We start from the raw sequence: 18,941 nt of genomic DNA, 5'->3' as shown, positions 1-18,941 counted from the left end.
ACAGGCACACGCCAGCACACCCAGCAAATTTTTATATTTTTTATAGAGATGAGGTTTCACCACATTGCCCAGGCTGGTCTTAAATGACTGGCTTCAAGCAATCACCCGCCTTGGCCTCCTGAAGTACAGGAATTAACAGTCATGAACCGTCACAGCCAGCTCTCTGACCATTTTTAGGTCAAGCAGATCTTAATCTATAAAATAAAATGTTTGACCATTTACTACTATAAAACTCTTCTGTTGCTCCTGGAACCTTCCTTTAGCTTAATTTTTCTTTCTCCTGATGGTACTTGGGTGATGGTGGTAAGAGCTGGCAGCACAGGGGAGGTTGACTAGGGCAGGTAGAGTCCTTAGGTTTCACGTCTCTACCCCACCTGAAGAACAAGCTTGCCTTTCCTCTTTTATATTATCTACCATATTAGAAAATGCAGAGGAAGGAGTTAGTGCAAATTGGCAAACTGAGTTCTGATGTTATTGTACTCCTGGTCGCTGAGTGAAATAAAACTGCTCAGCCACCTATGGGTTTACAGGAGTACGTACGCTGGAGATGTACGAGCTTTCTGTGTACCTGCTTACAGTAAAATCACACTTACATAAAATAAGATCAGGGATGACAGATGTAAAATTAACTGGATTCAGATTTGCTGAGATTTTAGAATAGGATGTCAGCTGTTTACCAGAGTTACGGAGAAAGGTTTTAATAATGACGTGCCAGTATTCTTGGCAGATACCAAATCTAAGCAGATACACCTAATTCTTTTAGTTTGGCTTGCTTTCTTATTCATTTACTCATTTAACCAACATTTACTGAAAGCCTTCTCTGTGCTCAGTTGCTTCTGAGGGTCTTGCAGTTGGGTGGGAGAGACAGATCTATAGTCCAAGCTGCAGGCTAGAGGTGCTGAGGGGAGAGGTAAGCACCAGCCTGGTTGGGAGGATCCTGAACTCTGCCTACCCATCCGCTGAGTCCGTGCAGCTTGTTGATATTGACCAACCTTTTTCTTCTCTTTGTTCATTGTTCACATGCTCACTTTTATCTGAGACTTTGTCTCTTCCTGGAATGGCCTGGGATCCCACTTCAAACATGTTGGCAGCAGTGAGAAATTCAGCTTGAGCCTGACTTTTGCAAATTCATTTTGATTCCAGTTTTCTGTGTCCAGGCAACTCACCCAGTGTTTTTTGCCACCCCAGCAAACTGGCTGTCAGCACATCACGCTACATACATTTGTGGGTTCCTAAGTGTCCATGTGCAGAGTCTGCCTATTTCCTGGATCATCCTGGGCCATCTGGGGCAGGCTTTTTAATTTTTTTCTTCTGCCTCCTGCCTTTTAAGCTTCCCTTTTGATTCTTGTCGCTTGTAGCTCAGCAAGAGTAGAAGGAAAGAGTTTCAGGAACTGAGGAATTTATTAAAATTCCTTTGAGGCATTTCAGTTTAGTAAGAGGAACTACCTTTTCTGTTAGCTAAGAACAAATTAAAAAAAAAAAAAAAACTCAAAAAAAAAAAATGTTTTTAGGAGCTCTGTTTTCGTTCTTATAGACAAAATTGATTCTCCTTTACCCACTTCTGTGTCCTTGAGTGTATTATTTCCATTTCCCTAAGCATCATTCTTCTTATTTAAAATGAAGATCACTGTAACTGTGTGTGCCTCATAGGATTGTTGGGAGGATTTAGTGAGGTGGTAACATTAACAGTAGTAGTTGATGAGTAAGATTTTGCTATATTGGGTCTTTGTTTCGCTGTTGCGGCCACAGCCATGAGTATGCTCAGGCTTCAGCAGAGGCTCGCCTGTAGTGTCCTCTGTTGTGGCAAGAAGGTCTGGTTGGACCCGAATGAGACCAATGAAATCGCCAGTGCTAACTCGCGTCAGCAGATCCGGAAGCTGATCAAAGATGGGCTGATCATCCGCAAGCCTGTGATGGTCCATTCCCTGGCTCGCTGCCGGAAAAACACCTTGGCCCACTGGAAGGGCAGGCATGTGGGCACAGGTAAGCATAAGGGTACAGCTAATGCCCGAACGCCAGAGAAGGTCACATGGATGAGGAGAATGAGAATTCTGCGCCAACTGCTCAGAAGACACTGGGAATCTAAGAAAATTGATAGCCACGTGTATCACAGCCTATACCTGAATTTGAAGGGGAATGTGTTCAAAAACAAGTGGATTCTCATGGAACACATCCACAAGCTGAAGGCAGACAAGGCCCGCAAGAAGCTCCTGGCTGACCAGGCTGAGGCCTGCAGGTCTAAGACCAAGGAAGCACACAAGGGCCTTGAAGAGTGCCTCCAGGCCAAAAAGGAGGAGATCATCAAGACTTTGTCCAAGGAGGAAGAGACCAAGAAATAAAAGCTCCCCCTTCGTCTGTGCATACTGGCCTCCGTGATTCCATAGACCAGCCATTAAAATAAAACAAGCCTTTATCTGCTTGCATAAAAAAAAAAAAAGATTTTGCTATATTATGTATCAGGTACTGTTCTAGAAGCTTAACTCTGCCTGACTCCTTTCTGGTAGAGGGTAATTAAGCGTAGCAGTCTTCAGTAAGTATTAGTTGTTTCTTGAATTCTTTTCACATCTCGTAATCACTCAGGTATCCTGTTTCTCAACAGTTGTTTACATATTTACTTCTCAATGTACAACTTCTGTATAATTTTCTACATAATGAAAACTTTGGTGTACATACCAGTAGGAAAAATCTTGGTTCTGCAGCCTCCAGTTGCACAGTTAAATCATGCTGTGCCTTGGTTTTCTTCATGTAAAGCAGGGATGCTGATACCTAATTCTAAGTGTTAGTGAAGTTGAATGAGATGGCTCATGTCCAGAAGCTGACAGACCACAGGTACTGCCTGATGTCCTTTTCCATCTCCCATCCTGTGCTACTCCCGTCAACGCTCCATCTTGCTGTTATCCCAGGCAATTTCATTTTGTTTTAATGGTTCTCTTGGTCATATTTATAAGAACACTAGTGCAAGACAAATATTCTCTCTGTTGCACATTTTATGCCTTACTCTGTAGCCACTTATGCTTGTTTCTATGTCATAGGATAGCAAGAATACGAGGCATGTAGAAGATTTTCCATAAACATGTGCTAAGCCGGATAAAGCACTCATGATAAAGAATCACCTGGCTTTTATTCACCATCAGGCCAGATTTCTTCATTAGCCTGAGTAAGATGGCTTGGTGTTTGTTCACAGAGGCCAAATGTTTCACTTTTTTAAAAAGCGTTTTTGTTTGCTTGTTTTTAAATCAGACAAGGCTTGTAGAACTTAAGGTAGAAGAAAGTGCTGGATTGAGCTTTGTGTTCTGAGGGATATATTAGTAGGGCTACCGTAACAGAGTACCACAGACTGGGTAGTTTACACAAGAGAGATTTATTTTCTTACAATTCTAAAGGATGGAAGTCCAAGATCAAGGTGTCAGCAGGATTAGCTGGCTTCTTCTAAGGCTTCTCTCCTTGGCTTGTAGATGGACATTGCATTTGTCTGATTTCAAGCTGTGATAAAGACATTCACAAGACTGGGCAATTTACATAAGAAAGAGGTTTCATTAGACTTACAGTGCCATATGGCTGGGGAAGCCTCACGGCAGAAGGCAAGGAAAAGCAAGTCATGTCTTACATGGATGACAGCAGGCAAAAAAAAAAAGGAGCTTGTGCAAGGAGACTCCTGTTTTTCAAAACCATCAGATCCCATGAGACTTATTCACTATCACAAGAACAGCATGGGAAAGATGTTCCCCCATGATTTAGTTACTTCCCACTGGGTCCCTCCCATAACGTGGGAATTCAAGATGAGATTTGGGTGGGGACATAGCTAAATCATATCATTATGTCCCTGGACCCTCCCAAACCTCCCTAATATCCTCACATTACAAAACCAATCATGTCATTTATTCAATTTACTGCAGCAGGCTTGAATTTCTTCTCAGAAAATGGGATTTTGTTTTCTGTCACATTGTCAGGCTGCAAATTTTCCAAACATTTATGCTTTGTTTCCCTTATAAAACTTAATCCTTTAATAATACCCAGGTCACCTCTTGAATGCTTGCTGTTTAGAGATTCATCTCTTTCAGGTTCAAAGTTCCACAAATCTCTAGGGCAGGGACAAAATGCCGCCAGTCCCTTTTCTAAAACATAACAGAAACCACCTTTGCTTCAGTTCCCAACAAGTTCCTCCTCTCTGTCTGAGACCATCTCAGCCTGGGCCTTATTGTTTACAACAGTATCAGCATTTTGATCAAAGCCATTCAAGTCTCTAGGCAGTTCCAGACTTCCCCACATTTTCCTGCCTTCTTCTGAGCCCTGCAAATTGTTCCAACCTTTGCCTGTTACCAAGTTTTAAAGTTGCTTCTACATTTTCAGGTATCTTTTCAGTAACACCCCACTCTTCTGCTACCAGTTTACTGTATTAGTCTGTTTTCATGCTGCTAATAAAGACGTACCCAAGACTGGGAAATTTACAGAGGAAAGGGGTTTAATTGGGCTTACAGTTCCATGTGGCTGAGGAAGCCTCACAATCATTGTGGAAGGCAAGGAGGAGCAAGTCACATCTTACACGGATGGCAGCAGGCAAAAAAACGAGAGGTTGTACAGGGAGACTCCTGTTTTTAAAACTATCAGATCTTGTGAGACTTACTCAATGAGAACAGCATGGGAAAGACCAGCCCTCATGATTCAGTTACCTCCCACCTGGTCCCTCCGACAACATGTGGGAAGTCAAGGTGAGATTTGGATGGGGACACAGCCAAACCATATCAGCCATCTTCCTTTGGTTTCTTTACATGGTGCTCCCTTTGTGCATGTCTGTGTCATAAATCCTTTCTTATATAGATACTCTTAGATTAGAGTCTACCTATATGACCTCATTTTACCATAATTATCTATTTAAAAGGCCCTGTCTCCAAATACAGTCAGATTCTGAAGTAGTGAGCATCACAATGTCAACATAGGAACTGGGGACACGAGTCAGCCCATGATAGGTGGCAGTCTGAAAACCCGGCATAATGATCGTTTCCAAGGTTCTGTGCTTCCCTGGAGAGGATACATAAGAGATTCTTAGAGCTGGAAAAAATTTAAATGAAGAATACTTGCTCTGATTTCTGAAATCACCCTACTTCTGCTTTCTGTAACAGCACTTACTAGGACTTAGTCTAACTTTTCTCTTTATATTCTTAGGCTGTGTGCGTGAGTGTTACCCTTGAGCACTTATTTTTTCTCATCTTTGAATATCCAGTCCTTAGCACATAGTATGTGTCAGGAAATAATGGTAGAATTGAATACAGGTGATTCGTCTGCCTCTGGACATGTCACAATTTCCTGCCCCCTAAAAGGAAATGAATTTGTCCTTTTCCATAGTCTACAAAGACTGAAGGCATATTTTTTTGCCTCGGGTGTTTTGGACTGAATTCTGTCTGATGTCTAAATTGGACTACAGTAATATATTTACGAACCATCTTTATTGAAGAATGTTACTGCCACCATTTCCTTAGTCGCCAGTTATTTTGTGCATTGTTATTGCTCCTCCAAAATGAAAAGGGGGAGCTTAGGCATCACTGCCTGAGCTGTAGATCAAAACTGAATTGGATAACTAAATATGCTGTGATTTATGTTATAGAAAAATGGTGAAAATATTCAGCACGTATTTTTTATATTTCTACTATTTTAGTATTAATATTTCACTTTTTTTTTTTTTTGAGACAGTGACTTGCTCTGTCACCCAGGCTAGAGTGCAGTGGTGTGATCTCGGCTCACTGCAACCTCTGCCTCCCGGGTTCAAGCAATTTCCCCTGCCTCAGCCTCCCGAGTAGCTGGGATTACAGGTGCACACCACCAAGCCCAGCTAATTTTGTTTGTATTTTTAGTAGAGATGGGGTTTCACCATGTCAGCCAGACTGGTCTCAGGCAATCCACCTGCCTCAGCCTCCCAAAGTGCTGGGATTACAGGTGTGAGCCATGGCACCTGGCCAATATTTCACTTTTTAAAAACAAATCTTTTTAATGATAAGACAGGTTTGGGTTAAGAACAGGTTTCTAAAAGGGTTTCATTATGCATGTATATGTAAATAAAAACTTTTTACAAATCCCACAGAATAATGAAACTGTCAAGCAATTTTCATATGTGCAGGCAATTTGTGGCTTCAAAAAGCTACCTCAAAAAAAAAAAAACTTTAGAAAGTTAATGCTTTTCGATAAACTTTTTTAAAAAGTCATTTTGTTAACAGGTCCAAAATTATATGATAAAATGATAAAAATAAATTCTTTCATTATAAATATTTTTGTTTAAAAGTCCAAAGAGTTCCTCTTAATAGTGAGATTCCCTTTCTTGTTCTACGTGATCACTTGTCCAAGTTGCTGGGTGACTATTGGAAAATTTACACTGAATTAAAGAATGAAGATTGTAAACTTCTAGAAAACAAATACTTCTTTTTTCTGAGAGTGAGAGTGTTGTTCTGTCACAAGGCGCCAGGCTGGAGTTCAGTGGCAGGATCTCAGCTCACTGCAACCTCTGCCTCCCAGGTTCAAGCAATTCTCCTGCCTCAGCCTCCCAAGTAGCTTGAGACTACAGGCGCGTGCCACGCCCAGCCAATTTTTGTTTTTTTAGTAGAGATGGGATTTCACCATGTTGGCTAGGATGGTCTTGATCTCTTGACCTCGTGATCTGCCCGCCTTGGCCTCCCACAGTTCTGGGATTACAGGTGTGAGCTACTGCACCAGCCAAAAATAAATACTTCTATGGTTCTTCCAGGACTGAATGAAGTTTCCATGAAAGAGAAACGTTGAGAATATGCCTTTCTTTTTTCTTAATAGCTAGTAGAGGATAATGCATGTTTGTGTCAGATGGTAGGAAAAATTCATGACATGTTTATACTAACATTGTACAATGTGTGCTACCAAACATCATACAGTTCTACGTTTTAGACAAAATAGATGAAGCTTTGATGATAATTATCAATACATGCATGAGAATTTCCAGTGTCGTGGTTTAAGTACCCACCTCACATACGCTTGTAAATTAGCTTCTGTGCATTCATAAATGGGGTTAGTGTGATTAGCTTGCCAAGGCGCAGAAGAGATTAGATTTATTAAAGATTACATGAAAAGCTTTGTCCTAGGCATCCGACTAGGAATCTTAATTTTAAATAGGTACTACTGTCTTATTAATGAACTGTTAACACAGTGGAAACATTGGTTTTGATTTATTAATGAATATGAAGATTTTTATGTGTTTTTTGTTTGAGACAGAGTCTTGCTCTGTTGTCCAGGCTGTAGTGCAGTGACGCGATCTCGGCTCACCGCAGTCTCCGCTTCCTGGATTCAAGCAATTCTCCTGCCTCAGCTTCCTGAGTAGCTGGGACTGCAGGCATGTGCCACCATGGCCAGCTAATTTGTTCATATTTTTAGTAGAGTTGGCCTGGATGGGCTTGATCTCCTGACCTCGTGATCCACCGTCCTCGGCCTCCCAAAGTGCTGAAATTAGAGACATGAGCCACCATGCCCGGCCAAGATTTTTTTTTTTTTTTTTTTTTTTTAACATAAGGATTACTGGCTGTTAATTAAAACTAACCTGTTTTGTACACTAAAGTATAACATAAACATTGGTAGACTTGCCAATCTGGCTTAAGCACTACTTTTAAAATATGAAGCTAAGTATAGTTTTTTGTTGTTGTTATGATGTTTTAAACATGATAAAGTCATTTTAGTTTGACCTATAATCAACCTTCTGAGGTATAATGAGAAATCCATTTCAATTTAGAAGGTCAGTTTTGTGGGGTATTTAGATTTTTTTTTTTTTTTTTGGAAAAAAAAACCAAAAACAAACTTCCTGTCAGAGTGTGTGCCTGATTGTCTCACGCATTTGATTAGATCAGCTGGCATGGCTCCTTGGCGGCCTGGCTCTGGCTGCCAGGTTTACTCTATGTCCCCTTCCTTGCAGTGCCCTGACCCAGAGACCATCTCTCAGCCGTCCAAGCCCTGCCAATTCTTTGAGGTCCCTGAAGCCTTTCCTCATCTCCCATCTCGTGTTCTCATTCTCTATACCCTACAGCTTTACCTTTTGATCATGGTATCTGTTGTGTTAGTTACTTCTTTCATTGTGTCTCACCAACATCGTTGGCTCATAGGAGCTGGTAGCATGATGCTGGCCACAGAGGCAGTAAATATGGGCATTGTGCCGCCTTCGTTGCTTTTCTTGGATGAATTTAAAAACATTCAGAGAAGCCGGGCATGGCGGCACATGCCTGTAGTCCCAGCTACGTTGGAGGCTGAGGCAGGAAGATGACTTGAGGCCAGTTCAAGGATGTAGTACCTGATGAATCACACCTGCGCTTCAGCCTGGGCAACACAACCAAAACCCATCTCTAAGAAAAATAATAAAAGGATCAAATAATTGGAAAAAGAATGGGTAGAGCATTGATTGGCTTGCTTTCCTCATAACGGGTTGCTTTTCTAAGCATCTTCTTTCCCAGCATTCATCGTCAGGACATCTGGGGAGCAAAGGTATCCATACTGATGTGGGGTTACTCAAGTTTTTCTTTCGTTAGAATCCCTCATTTATCCATTTCCTCAGTCCCAGATTTAATAATCTTTTAGGGCACATTTATGGCTTCTGACGTTAATGCCCCCTTTGTTTCCTATGGCCCTGATGATGATGATGGAACTGTGCATATGAAAGTGGGAATGGAGGCCTGGCATGGTGGCTCAAGCCTGTACCCCCAGCACTTTGGGAGGCCAAGGCAGGCAGATCACGAGGTCAAGAGATGGAGACCATCCTGGCCAACATGGTGAAACCCTGTCTCTACTAAAAATACAAAAATTAGCTGGGTGTGGTGGTGTGCGCCTATAGTCCCAGCTACTCGGGAGGCTGAGGCAGGAGAATTGCTTGAATCCGGGAGGCGGAGGTTGTGGTGAGCCGAGATCATGCCACTGCACTCCAGCCTGGTGATGGAGCGAGACTCTGTCTTAAAAAAAAAAAAAAAAAGCAAGTGGGAATGGGGCAGGATGTTGTCAGGTGTATCTGGAAGCCCAGCCCTGGAAAAGTAGTCATGTGGCACAGAAAGCATCTTTCTGGAAAACTCCTGAACTGATAGTTAAGCTCAGAAGTCACTCTTAAAATCACTTTAAGCACACAGTAAATTCACTTTTGATGGATGAAGCTAGTGAAAATTTTAAGGCAAAACCCAGATTTATTATCAAATACTGGTCTCTCCAAAAAGTTAACATGGGATCAGAATCAGGTGTGGATGAATAATTTGTTTTTTTTAAGTTTTAATAGTCACATGGTATTACTTCAGAACTCATTTAACTAGTAGAACTAGAGAACCAGAATATAACATGCATTTGCTTTTTTCTATGGTGGAAGAGAAAAGTAAAATTAAAGTGGAAGTTACTAATTCTATAATCATCGACTGCTAATGTGTACTGCGTTCTTTCCTTTTGTGTTTTTCTTTAGGTGATTGAAGACAGTACTGGCGTCCGCCGGGTGGTGGTCACACCCCAGTCTCCTGAGTGTTATCCCCCAAGCTACCCCTCAGCCATGTCTCCAACCCATCATCTCCCTCCCTATCTGACTCATCATCCACATTTTATTCATAACTCACACACGGCTTACTACCCACCTGTTACCGGACCTGGAGATATGCCGCCTCAGTTTTTTCCCCAGCATCATCTTCCCCACACAATATATGGTGAGCAAGGTGAGTAGATTTGTTTTGGTGTCAGGAGCTGCTGAAACTGATTACGGCATTTCAATAGTTCAGGGCGGCCCTTTGTTTCTTGGGAAATAAGTGTGGTAGAAGAGGATCTAGCTGGCATGTAAAACTCACGGGGAATTCCTGGCTTCCTTTGTCCTGAATGGTATCTTGCAAAAATGACTTTGTGGGTTTAGTTCTTTTTCTTTCTTTCAGTTTTCTCAAATTCAGCCCTAACCCCCACCTCACAAGATCAAGGACTGTTAGAAAAGTGGCAGTGTGACATCGTTCCCATGTCCTGAAAGCAACTTTTTTGTTTTGCTCTTGTTACCCAGGCTGGAGTGCAATGGCGCGATCTCGGCTCACCGCAACCTCCGCCTCCTGGGTTCAGGCAATTCTCCTGCCTCAGCCTCCTGAGTAGCTGGGGTTACAGGCACACGCCACCATGCCCAGCCAATTTTTGTATTTTTAGTAGAGACGGGGTTTCACCATGTTGACCAGGATGGTCTTGATCTCTTGACCTCGTGATCCACCCGCCTGGGCCTCCCAAGGTGCTGGGATTACAGGTGTGAGCCACTGCACCCGGCCGAAAGCATGTTTTTATGTGAGAGTGGCCTGATGCACACCTGTGGCTTATCATTTCTTTGGCTTCCATATGGTCTACTAGTTAAAGGGAAATGTAAAGGTGTTTTGTGCCCCATTTTCAATGTTTGAAGATTGTGAAGTCTCAACAACCTTTGGGTTTCCCCAAAAGGTCTGTGTTGTGATGTTGGCAGAACTGAAAAATCCCCTGGCTGTTGATACGGCCTTCCTGAACCTGCTTTTAGTTTAAGACCAGCCATTAGTGCAGCCACAGTTTCACTGGTTGTTAAGCAAATACTTACCTGGACATGAAAACAGCCAGAGAGCTACCAACATTATATCTTTTTAAAGTTTTGACCTTGGTGTTAGTTTAGTCTGAAGGCTTTCTCTATCAAAATGGATACTAAGAAACCAGATAAGTGAGGGTAAAATTAGACTTGAACCTCCAGGACTTTGCAAGTGATTTTCTTCTGAGTCTGACAAGGAATGGAAGCATTTTACTGCTTCAGACATTTATTATGTTGCTTTAGATAAACTGTAGAAGAAATGCCTGTTATACCATAGAATTTTTGAGCAAGTTATCACCTTTCTTTTAATAATTATGTGTGTGTGTAATTTTTCCCTGCTCATCTCACGTTATAACTATTTTTATTCACAGAAAAAACTTTTTTGACATGGTATTTTAAGTGAAATATATTGTTGTAACTTGGCGATAGAATTTGACTGTATGTGAGTTTTGTTTGTTTTTTAGTATCAGAGAAATTCGGCATAATTCACATTAATCAGGTGCTTTTATAATGGAGTATAAGGGGCGATAGCAGAAGACAAAATCAGTACTTTGATTTCATAGCAGCATCATAACTTCCTATTAATTTGATCTTTTTTCCATGTGACATAACACCAAGAAAACATCAAGTAGTGGGCATATACTATGAGAACATTTGGATAAAAACTGAAAAAATTTAGTTAGTGGCAATTTTTAAAAAAATGTATTCAGTGCTTTGACACAACATTCATTAAATGATTGAGCATTTCTCAGAGTTTTCTGGCTAGATCTGAGCTCTGAAGACGTGAGAGGCTTGATGACTGACTCATTGATTGCTGGTATATGTCTAACCTGCCTTATTTTAGCAGTCTGTTAGTAGGATGCCACATAGTCACTGTTTTGTAAATGCTGTCCTTTGCAGTTTTAGGCAGGACAACAGTATAATTTAAATCATTATAGAGTTAAGCAAAATTGTAGACTTGTCATTTTATGGTGTATTTGGGTCTAACTTCATTAAAATAACATGGGACAATAATGTATACAAATAAAAATGCCTTCATTGATTTCAAATTAAAGAAAACAAAATCCCTTCCCTTTATAAATATGCCATTTATATATTTTCTTACCTTAGTTCTTAGTGTACATACCTAAAAGCAATTTCAATATTAATTTTCTAAATTTCTAAACTACAAGAGTTTTAAAAGTTTTCAGCATGTTTGAAAAGATTATTAGTCCCATGGTGAATATGTCATATCTCATGTGTAGTGCATCATGGCGTTGAGAACATTTACTGTCTTTCTGGTATATTTTGACATCGATTATTTGGATATATACTCTCTGACTAGATTTGTATTTGTTTTGACACACTGTCTGGTACAAACTGGTTCTCTCATGAAGATTTGTTTTTTAACAAAACAACTCTTACTGAAAACCAAATCTTCCTTTAGCTCTGTTAACGGTGAGAAACAGTGGAGCTTCACCACTGAATAATTGAAACAGCAGTTTTGTAAAATTATGTATGGTAGCCATACATATCTGTTGTGCCTGGGACACACCTAGTTTAGGCCTCTTGTCTTGAAGAAATTGATAGCCCTCTCTTTCACTCTCAGAAGTGTTCATATTTGGATGGTAATTTATATGGTCACTCCATAGATGAGGTGACTCCTGTTTTTTTTTTTATAGAGATGTAAGGACTCATTGTCATTTTTACTGATTCCTAAAAATAATTTTGAACTGATTTAAAAATTTAAATTTAACATAAAGTTTTCTTCTCAAGATCACAGGATTTTTTGCGGGCTTCTAATTTCTTTTGAGCCACTTTAAAAATGTGCAAAGTCAAGTCAGGGTGGCATTCTCCTTTTGTCTTGCCTTCTATTACTCCAAAAGAGAAGTTGGAGATCACAGCTTGTCATGTTTGGCACCGGATTTCAGAGATGGCTTTTCTTTCTCCTTACGCTTCCTTCTTGAACATTTCCCCTGATTCTGTGAGCTTTGATTATTTTAAATGGAAATGTGTCATCTCATTATCTTAGTTAAATTTGTTCAAATGTTGGCTCTTTGTATGCCACAAATAACTTATACTTTGATGGCCATATAGTTTCCAATAGAAATACTATTCTGTCTACAGGAATAAGTAGACTTTTAAAGTGCTCAATTTTGAGTACATGTTTAAAGGGCGTATTTTATTCGTCCTAACTTTTTCATGTATTGCAACTACTGAAAACGTGTCAAAAGGTAAAAATCGAACTTAGTTATCAATTCAACTAGAATATGAACTCTTTGGGGATAACCTTATCTTTAGTATTCTCCACAATGTGGAAAATTTCTGAACACACAGTTTAGTTTTTAATGATTGATTATGCCTTAATTGGTTAGAAATAAATCGGAATGCTCTAAATGTATATGTATATGGCATTCTTAAAAAATATGTATTATACTCTATTTAGTAATACTTTAGACTTATTTTATACTTTAGATTCCTTCAGGAGCCAGATCATTTGACCGTTTAATAATTTATTATTGAAAATGTGAACTGAGCTTGGGTTTGTCATCATGATCCATTTTAGAAATTATACCACTGTACGGAATGTCAAGCTACATTACCCGGGAAGACCAGTACAGCAAGCCTCCGCACAAAAAACTGAAAGACCGCCAGATCGATCGCCAGAACCGCCTCAACAGCCCTCCTTCCTCTATCTACAAAAGCAGCTGCACAACAGTGTATAATGGCTACGGGAAGGGCCACAGCGGCGGCAGCGGCGGAGGCGGCAGCGGCGGTGGTCCCGGAATTAAGAAAGCAGAGCGGCGAGCAAGAAGCAGCCCGAAGTCGAATGATCCAGACTTGCAAGGTAATGCTCAAGATATTTGCGGTAAAGAGTGAATTACCAAGACGGAGGCATCTCAAATGATGTTTCCTCATCTTTTACGTGAGAATATTATTTCCTGGTGGTTGGTTGTTCTGCTAAGAATATTTGAGTAGACCTTCTTTGATCTATTTCTTAGTAAAGAAAGAAGATTGCATTGTTTTTTATTAATAGCTCATGGCAGAAATACTACGTTTTGGTCACATACGCCATGCATCTTTCTACTTAGTAGCAAGTATTTGAAAATCTTTTCAGGTTGGCCTACTTCTGTCGTTCCACTCTGAATAGACAGATGTGGAAGAAATCCACAGATAATTTTTCTAAAAGTGTAGGCTAGTTTAAATCTCAAAATAATCATACATTGATTTGGAGGAAGGTTTATGTGTTTAAATAAAGTTTTGGGGGTAGTTTAGAGAGAACCCATTTTGATGCCACATTAAGGAAAACTAGCAGCTTGTTATATAGGCTTAGGGAAGAATGACTTACATGAAGCAAAATGGTAACATTTTGATAAAGTAGGTGAGTTTACAGATACAAATAACTGAAAACAAAGACATGAACAACTTTTAGAGATAGGATAAATTATTCAAGTAGATTCCCTTTTTCATTCACAATCACATTCTTACAGACACACTCCCATTTCTACCTGACTGAGATACAGTAAGGAATCTGATTATAACACCCATTGATTATACCACTCATTGAATTGATGGATTCCTTACTGAAGAGTAAGATACAGTGCAGTATTTGGGCAGCATGAGAGAGAGGGGAAGAGTAAGATACAATGAAATGTGAATAGATATGTGTTCTTTTAATTTTAATTCTTTATTCTTTTCTCTATTTTCCAAACTCTATGCCATTATCACATTATTCTTCTATTTCTTAAACAAAACATAAGTAAGTATCATACAAAAGAAACCCAAAGAGGGTTTTAAACAACTCTTAAGGGAAGTTACTGGGTCTCATATAAAAGTAATTTTTAGTCAAATGATACTGTAATTTCTAAGTTTGAAATTAGTTGATACAAGAATTTATACCAAATAATTAGGAATAGGTTTTCCTAAAGAGAATTTTCATCCAAAGAAAAGTGAGAGAGAATATATAAATTGTCCAGAGAGCTTACGAAGTTGGAAGTACTGTGATTACCTGACTCATTGTTTAATAGTTTTCACCTTGGCTTGCACCAGAACTGATTTAAGGCAAATGACACAGACACACATAGCAGAAGTAGAAAAAATAAATGTAAGGATTAAGGAGCCGAAAGATGATAAAGGAAGGAAATTATTAACAAGATGAAGGCAGGGTTCCCATAGAGTTGCTTGGTGTGGGCCATTACTTTGTTTTGAACCTCTTGATTGTCAAAGCAAAAAGGCAAATGTGGATCACGTAGAGTAGACAGAGAATAAAGCACTTCTTGTTCGTGGGTTCCATAATGTTTCAGTTGTGTCTGCCCCAAAATGTGGTTGTTGGCTCAAAGGATCCCAAAAGGCTATTCCTGCTTTCTCATCCTTCCAGTGTATCTTCTCTGGAGTTCACTGCAGGTGGCATCTACATCTGTGCCCCAGAAACAGACTTCTTAACCGATTCTTAAATTTACAATGCCACCTAATTAATCTAAAACTACACTTAATGTTAGTATGATAAAGCTAATAGGTCATATGTGGTTTGCACAAGAATAGAATATATACTTAACCATGACATGGGACTTGTGGATTTTTTTTAAATTTTATTACTGTTTTACTTAGGTTAAATTGTCCTCATGGCCAAAAGAGATAAATCTTTTAATTTTTTTTTTTTTTTTGAAATGGAGTCTTGCCCTGTTGTGCATGCTGGAGTGCAGTGGCACCATCTCGGCTCACTGCAGCCTCTACTGCCCAAGTTCAAGCCATTCTCCTGCCTCAGCCTCCTGAGTAGCTGGGACAGCAGGCACATACCACCACGCCTGGCTAATTTTTGTACTTTTAGTGGAGATTGGGTTTTGCCAGGCTAGACCTCCAGTCTTCTGCCCACCTCGGCCTCCTTTGCTTTTTTTGAAACAGAGTCTTGCTCTGTCACCCAGGTGGAGTGCGGTGGCACAATTTTGGCTCACTGCAACCTCTGCCTCCCAGGATCAGGTGATTCTCCTGTCTCAGCCTCCTGAGTAGCTGGGATCACAGGTGCGCGCCACCATGCCCAGCTAATTTTTGTATTTTTAGTAGAGACGGGGTTTTGCCATGTTGGTCAGGCTGGTCTCAAACTCCTGGCCTTGTGATCCGCGCGCCTTGGCCTCCCAAAGTGCTGGGATTGCAGGCGTGAGCCACCGCGCCCAGCCTCCTCCTTTTTACTTTATTTGCTTTTGAGGAAATCTACTTTAATATTTTACCTTTTTACCACTTGCAAAAAACAAATCTTTAAAAAAAGACAGACTGTAAATGTGTGCCTGGTCCTGTGATAAAATTAAGCACATGTAAAAGAGGCAGACAACTTATGTTAATATAAATAGATGTATCAGAAAGATGAGGATACAGTAATTTCTCTCTTGAGGCCTGGGTCTCTCAGTTACCTGTGCTTCAGAAACTTTAAAACTAACAGAGATCCATGGACCCCATTTTAGACCCACTAAATCATAATCTTCACACCAGTTTTGACTTCATGTGTGGTTTTTATTTTAAATCAAACCTCCGTTGTGGATGATGTGTAATCAGCCAAGTTAGAAAATTATCATACTCTCTTAATAGTGAGGATGGCTCATCAAGTTGTACACAGTATAGGATAGGGACTTTATCTGTTTCACTCATCTTTCTCTCCCTCCTTCTAGTACTATACCTGACACATAGTAGGTACTCAGTAAATATTGTTAAATGAGTCCTGTTTTCTTAATCGCCTTGTTTTCCAGAGCAAGCCTTCTTTTTGAACAAATGAAGCTATTGTACCATTTCCTTTTCCTGGAACAAATTGTTGCATTGCTCAAGGAAACTGCTCTGTGGCCAGCCTCCCCTTTCATTTCCTATTACCTTCAGGAAAACCAGCATGACAGAGTCCCATAGTACTCTCTGGGAAATATGGGGCCTCTGTCTTCTTACAGTCCCTTGTCGCTAATGATGTGGTATGAGCTGAGAACAGTTGGGGCTTTGGTATTAGACATAAAGTAACTGGCTTTGAATGGGGCTTTGCTAATTACTATTTCCTTTTAGTTTTCCCTGAGTCTCCATGTTCACATTGGTAAAATGGGCATTTTAATTTCCATTATTAAATATTAAAAATACCCTCGCTCAGTTCTTAACCCTTTCACATAATGGTAACCCTTATGACTTGAGTATTCTTGTCCCTCTCATCTTTGGGACTCCTGTGATTATAAGATCACTTCTCAGCTGAGTTAGCTGCCCCTCAAAATAGGCATCTCTCTCTACTCTCCGTCTGGTCCCCTTCATGCTCTGTTCCCCTCAACCTAGACCCCTACATTTCTTCTCCTTTAAACCAGAAGTGGCTTCCTTTGCTTAAAGCCACCTGACATTTTGAAAGCTAAACCCTGCATTCCTGGACCACCATCTCTGAAGGTTGCTTCCAGGTTGTTTTTTTTTTTTTAAAGACAGAGTTTTGCTCTTGTTGCCCAGGCTGGAGTACAACTGCATGATCTCAGCTCACTGTAACCTCCGCTGCCCAGGTTCAAGTGATTCTCCTGCCTCAGCCTCCCGAGAAGCTGGGATTACAGGAATACCACCACACCCAGCTAATTTTTGTATTTTTAGTAGAGATGGGGTTTCACCATGTTGGCCAGGCTGGTCCCGAACTCCTGACCTGAGATGATCCACCCGCCTTGGCCTCCCAAAGTGCTAGGAATACAGGCATGAGCCACCGCGCCCAGCCACTTCCAGGCTCTTTTAAGAAAGGTTGCCACTGGCTAGAAATGCACCTGATACTCTACGGTCCTGTCTGGTGGAATTGGTGCCAGATCTCACGCAGCTTCACCTCCCCCTAGGACACTTACAGCTCTGGATGAGAAAACTCTGGTGCATAGCCTCTTGGGGCTTTCTTTCTCATGATCTCTAGTTCCCCTCATGCATTTCTTATGATTTTCTTCGTTCCCTCTGAACCTTAGGAGACCTCTCAGAAGGGCCCCCTTATGTTTTTAGGACGTGTGATTATTCATTTTCCGCTCCAGCCCATCCTCTGTTGTGGCTGCAGTTAAATAGAATCACCTCCTTGAGAACCTCTGTGGTGCTTTCCACTATCTAGAGAATGAAGCCGAAACTGCATGATATGACCCATACTCACCTCTCGTGGCCCCTCTGATTTCCCGACCAGACACGCTGTGTTCTGCCCCTTTTTGTCAATATGCCTCATTCTCTTTTCTTGGCCTGTCCTTTCAGTTCCTCTGCCTAGCAAACTCCAAGTCAGTCTTTGAAGAGCTAGCTCAGTTATCACCTCCTCTATGAAGCCTGCCTGGCTCTCCAATGTACAATGATGGCAGATAAGTTAGGGGAAAATATTTCAAGAGTTTTCGCCTTACTTTTCTCTTCCTCTCCAGCATTTGATTTTAGAACAGTGCTTTGGCATCGAGTCCACAGATGTTCAAGGACAGGAATGGAAAAATTTGTTCTTGTGTGCGGAATATTATGCAAGAGCTGGGCCTTGAGCCTGTTCTGTGGCCAAAACCCAGTTAAAATAGTCACATTGCCGTTCACTGCAGAAGCTAAAAAAGCTTCTGCTGCTCTTCATTGAGTAAGAGGGAAGCTTCATTTCGTCCATTTTATTCTTGATAGAAACCAAAGCATACAATATTTTAAGGAAGTTATTGAGTGGGATACAGTGAGTCGGGATCCAGTTTTCTAACTGAAATTTCTCAATTTTCAGCCAGTTGCAGCCTCTTTGTCCTACATCCTCAGAAAGGAGTTAGGTTATCTCCTAGTATTGTTTTAGAAAGAATGATGTGCATTTAGAGTAAAAAACAGAAGCTTTGATGAGTCTCCACTGTCTAGTATTAAAAGACCTAAGTAGTCCCAATAATGTGTGTATGTATGTGTGTAAGGGCAGATGGTGAAGGGAGAGGACATCGAGAGTACAAAGTCAGAATTTTCAAACTTTTTTTTTTTTAAAAGACAGAGTCTGGTTCTGTTGCCCAGGCTGGAGTGCAGTGGCACAATTTAGACTCACTGCAACCTCCACCTCCCAGGTTAAAGTGATTCTCCTGGATTAGAGGCACTTGCCAACACGCCAGACTAATTTTTGTATTTTTAGTGGAGATGGGGTTTTGCCATGTTGGCCAGGCTGGTCTCGAACTCCTGACCTCAGGTGATCCGCCCACTTCAGCCTCCCAAAGTGCTGGGATTACAGGCGTGAGTCCCTGCACCCAACCTCCAGACACTTTTTTATGTATAAAAATGTTCTGTGTGTGGTTGACATTGCTGATCTTCACTTTGTTCCTAGGGCTTGCCCCGAGAGTGAGGATGTCTTTTTTTATATATGACTTTTAACATTTTAAAACCATAATGGAATTGTAAGATTCTAAATCATTGCTGTCTTAGACTGTGTGGCATAGAACATGTCATTTCACTAAGCCTTGGTTTCCCTTTCAGT

At 40.7% G+C, this 18,941-nt stretch overlaps 1 protein-coding gene and 1 pseudogene across 3 annotated transcripts in view; both read left to right on the top strand.

Moving 5' to 3' along the window:
• The window catches only part of FNDC3B (fibronectin type III domain containing 3B), a 373,196-nt gene that overhangs the window by 216,362 nt on the left and 137,893 nt on the right, over positions 1-18,941 (top strand). For both annotated transcript variants that reach the window (XM_035277983.3, XM_035277984.3), the window contains exons 5-6: positions 9,437-9,680; positions 13,089-13,370. In XM_035277983.3, coding sequence (XP_035133874.1) covers positions 9,437-9,680; positions 13,089-13,370 — 526 coding nt within the window. The remainder of the gene's footprint in view (positions 1-9,436; positions 9,681-13,088; positions 13,371-18,941) is intronic.
• Positions 661-3,722, top strand: LOC108588751 (large ribosomal subunit protein eL19 pseudogene; annotated as a pseudogene). The gene has a single exon (XR_013528401.1). The product of XR_013528401.1 is annotated as a large ribosomal subunit protein eL19 pseudogene (transcript).

The sequence above is a fragment of the Callithrix jacchus genome, chromosome 17, assembly GCF_049354715.1.
Source record: "Callithrix jacchus isolate 240 chromosome 17, calJac240_pri, whole genome shotgun sequence".
NCBI classification, from domain to species: domain Eukaryota; kingdom Metazoa; phylum Chordata; class Mammalia; order Primates; family Cebidae; genus Callithrix; species Callithrix jacchus.
The sequence above is the reverse complement of the archived record's forward strand: the minus strand, read 5'-3'. Positions and strand labels throughout refer to the sequence as shown.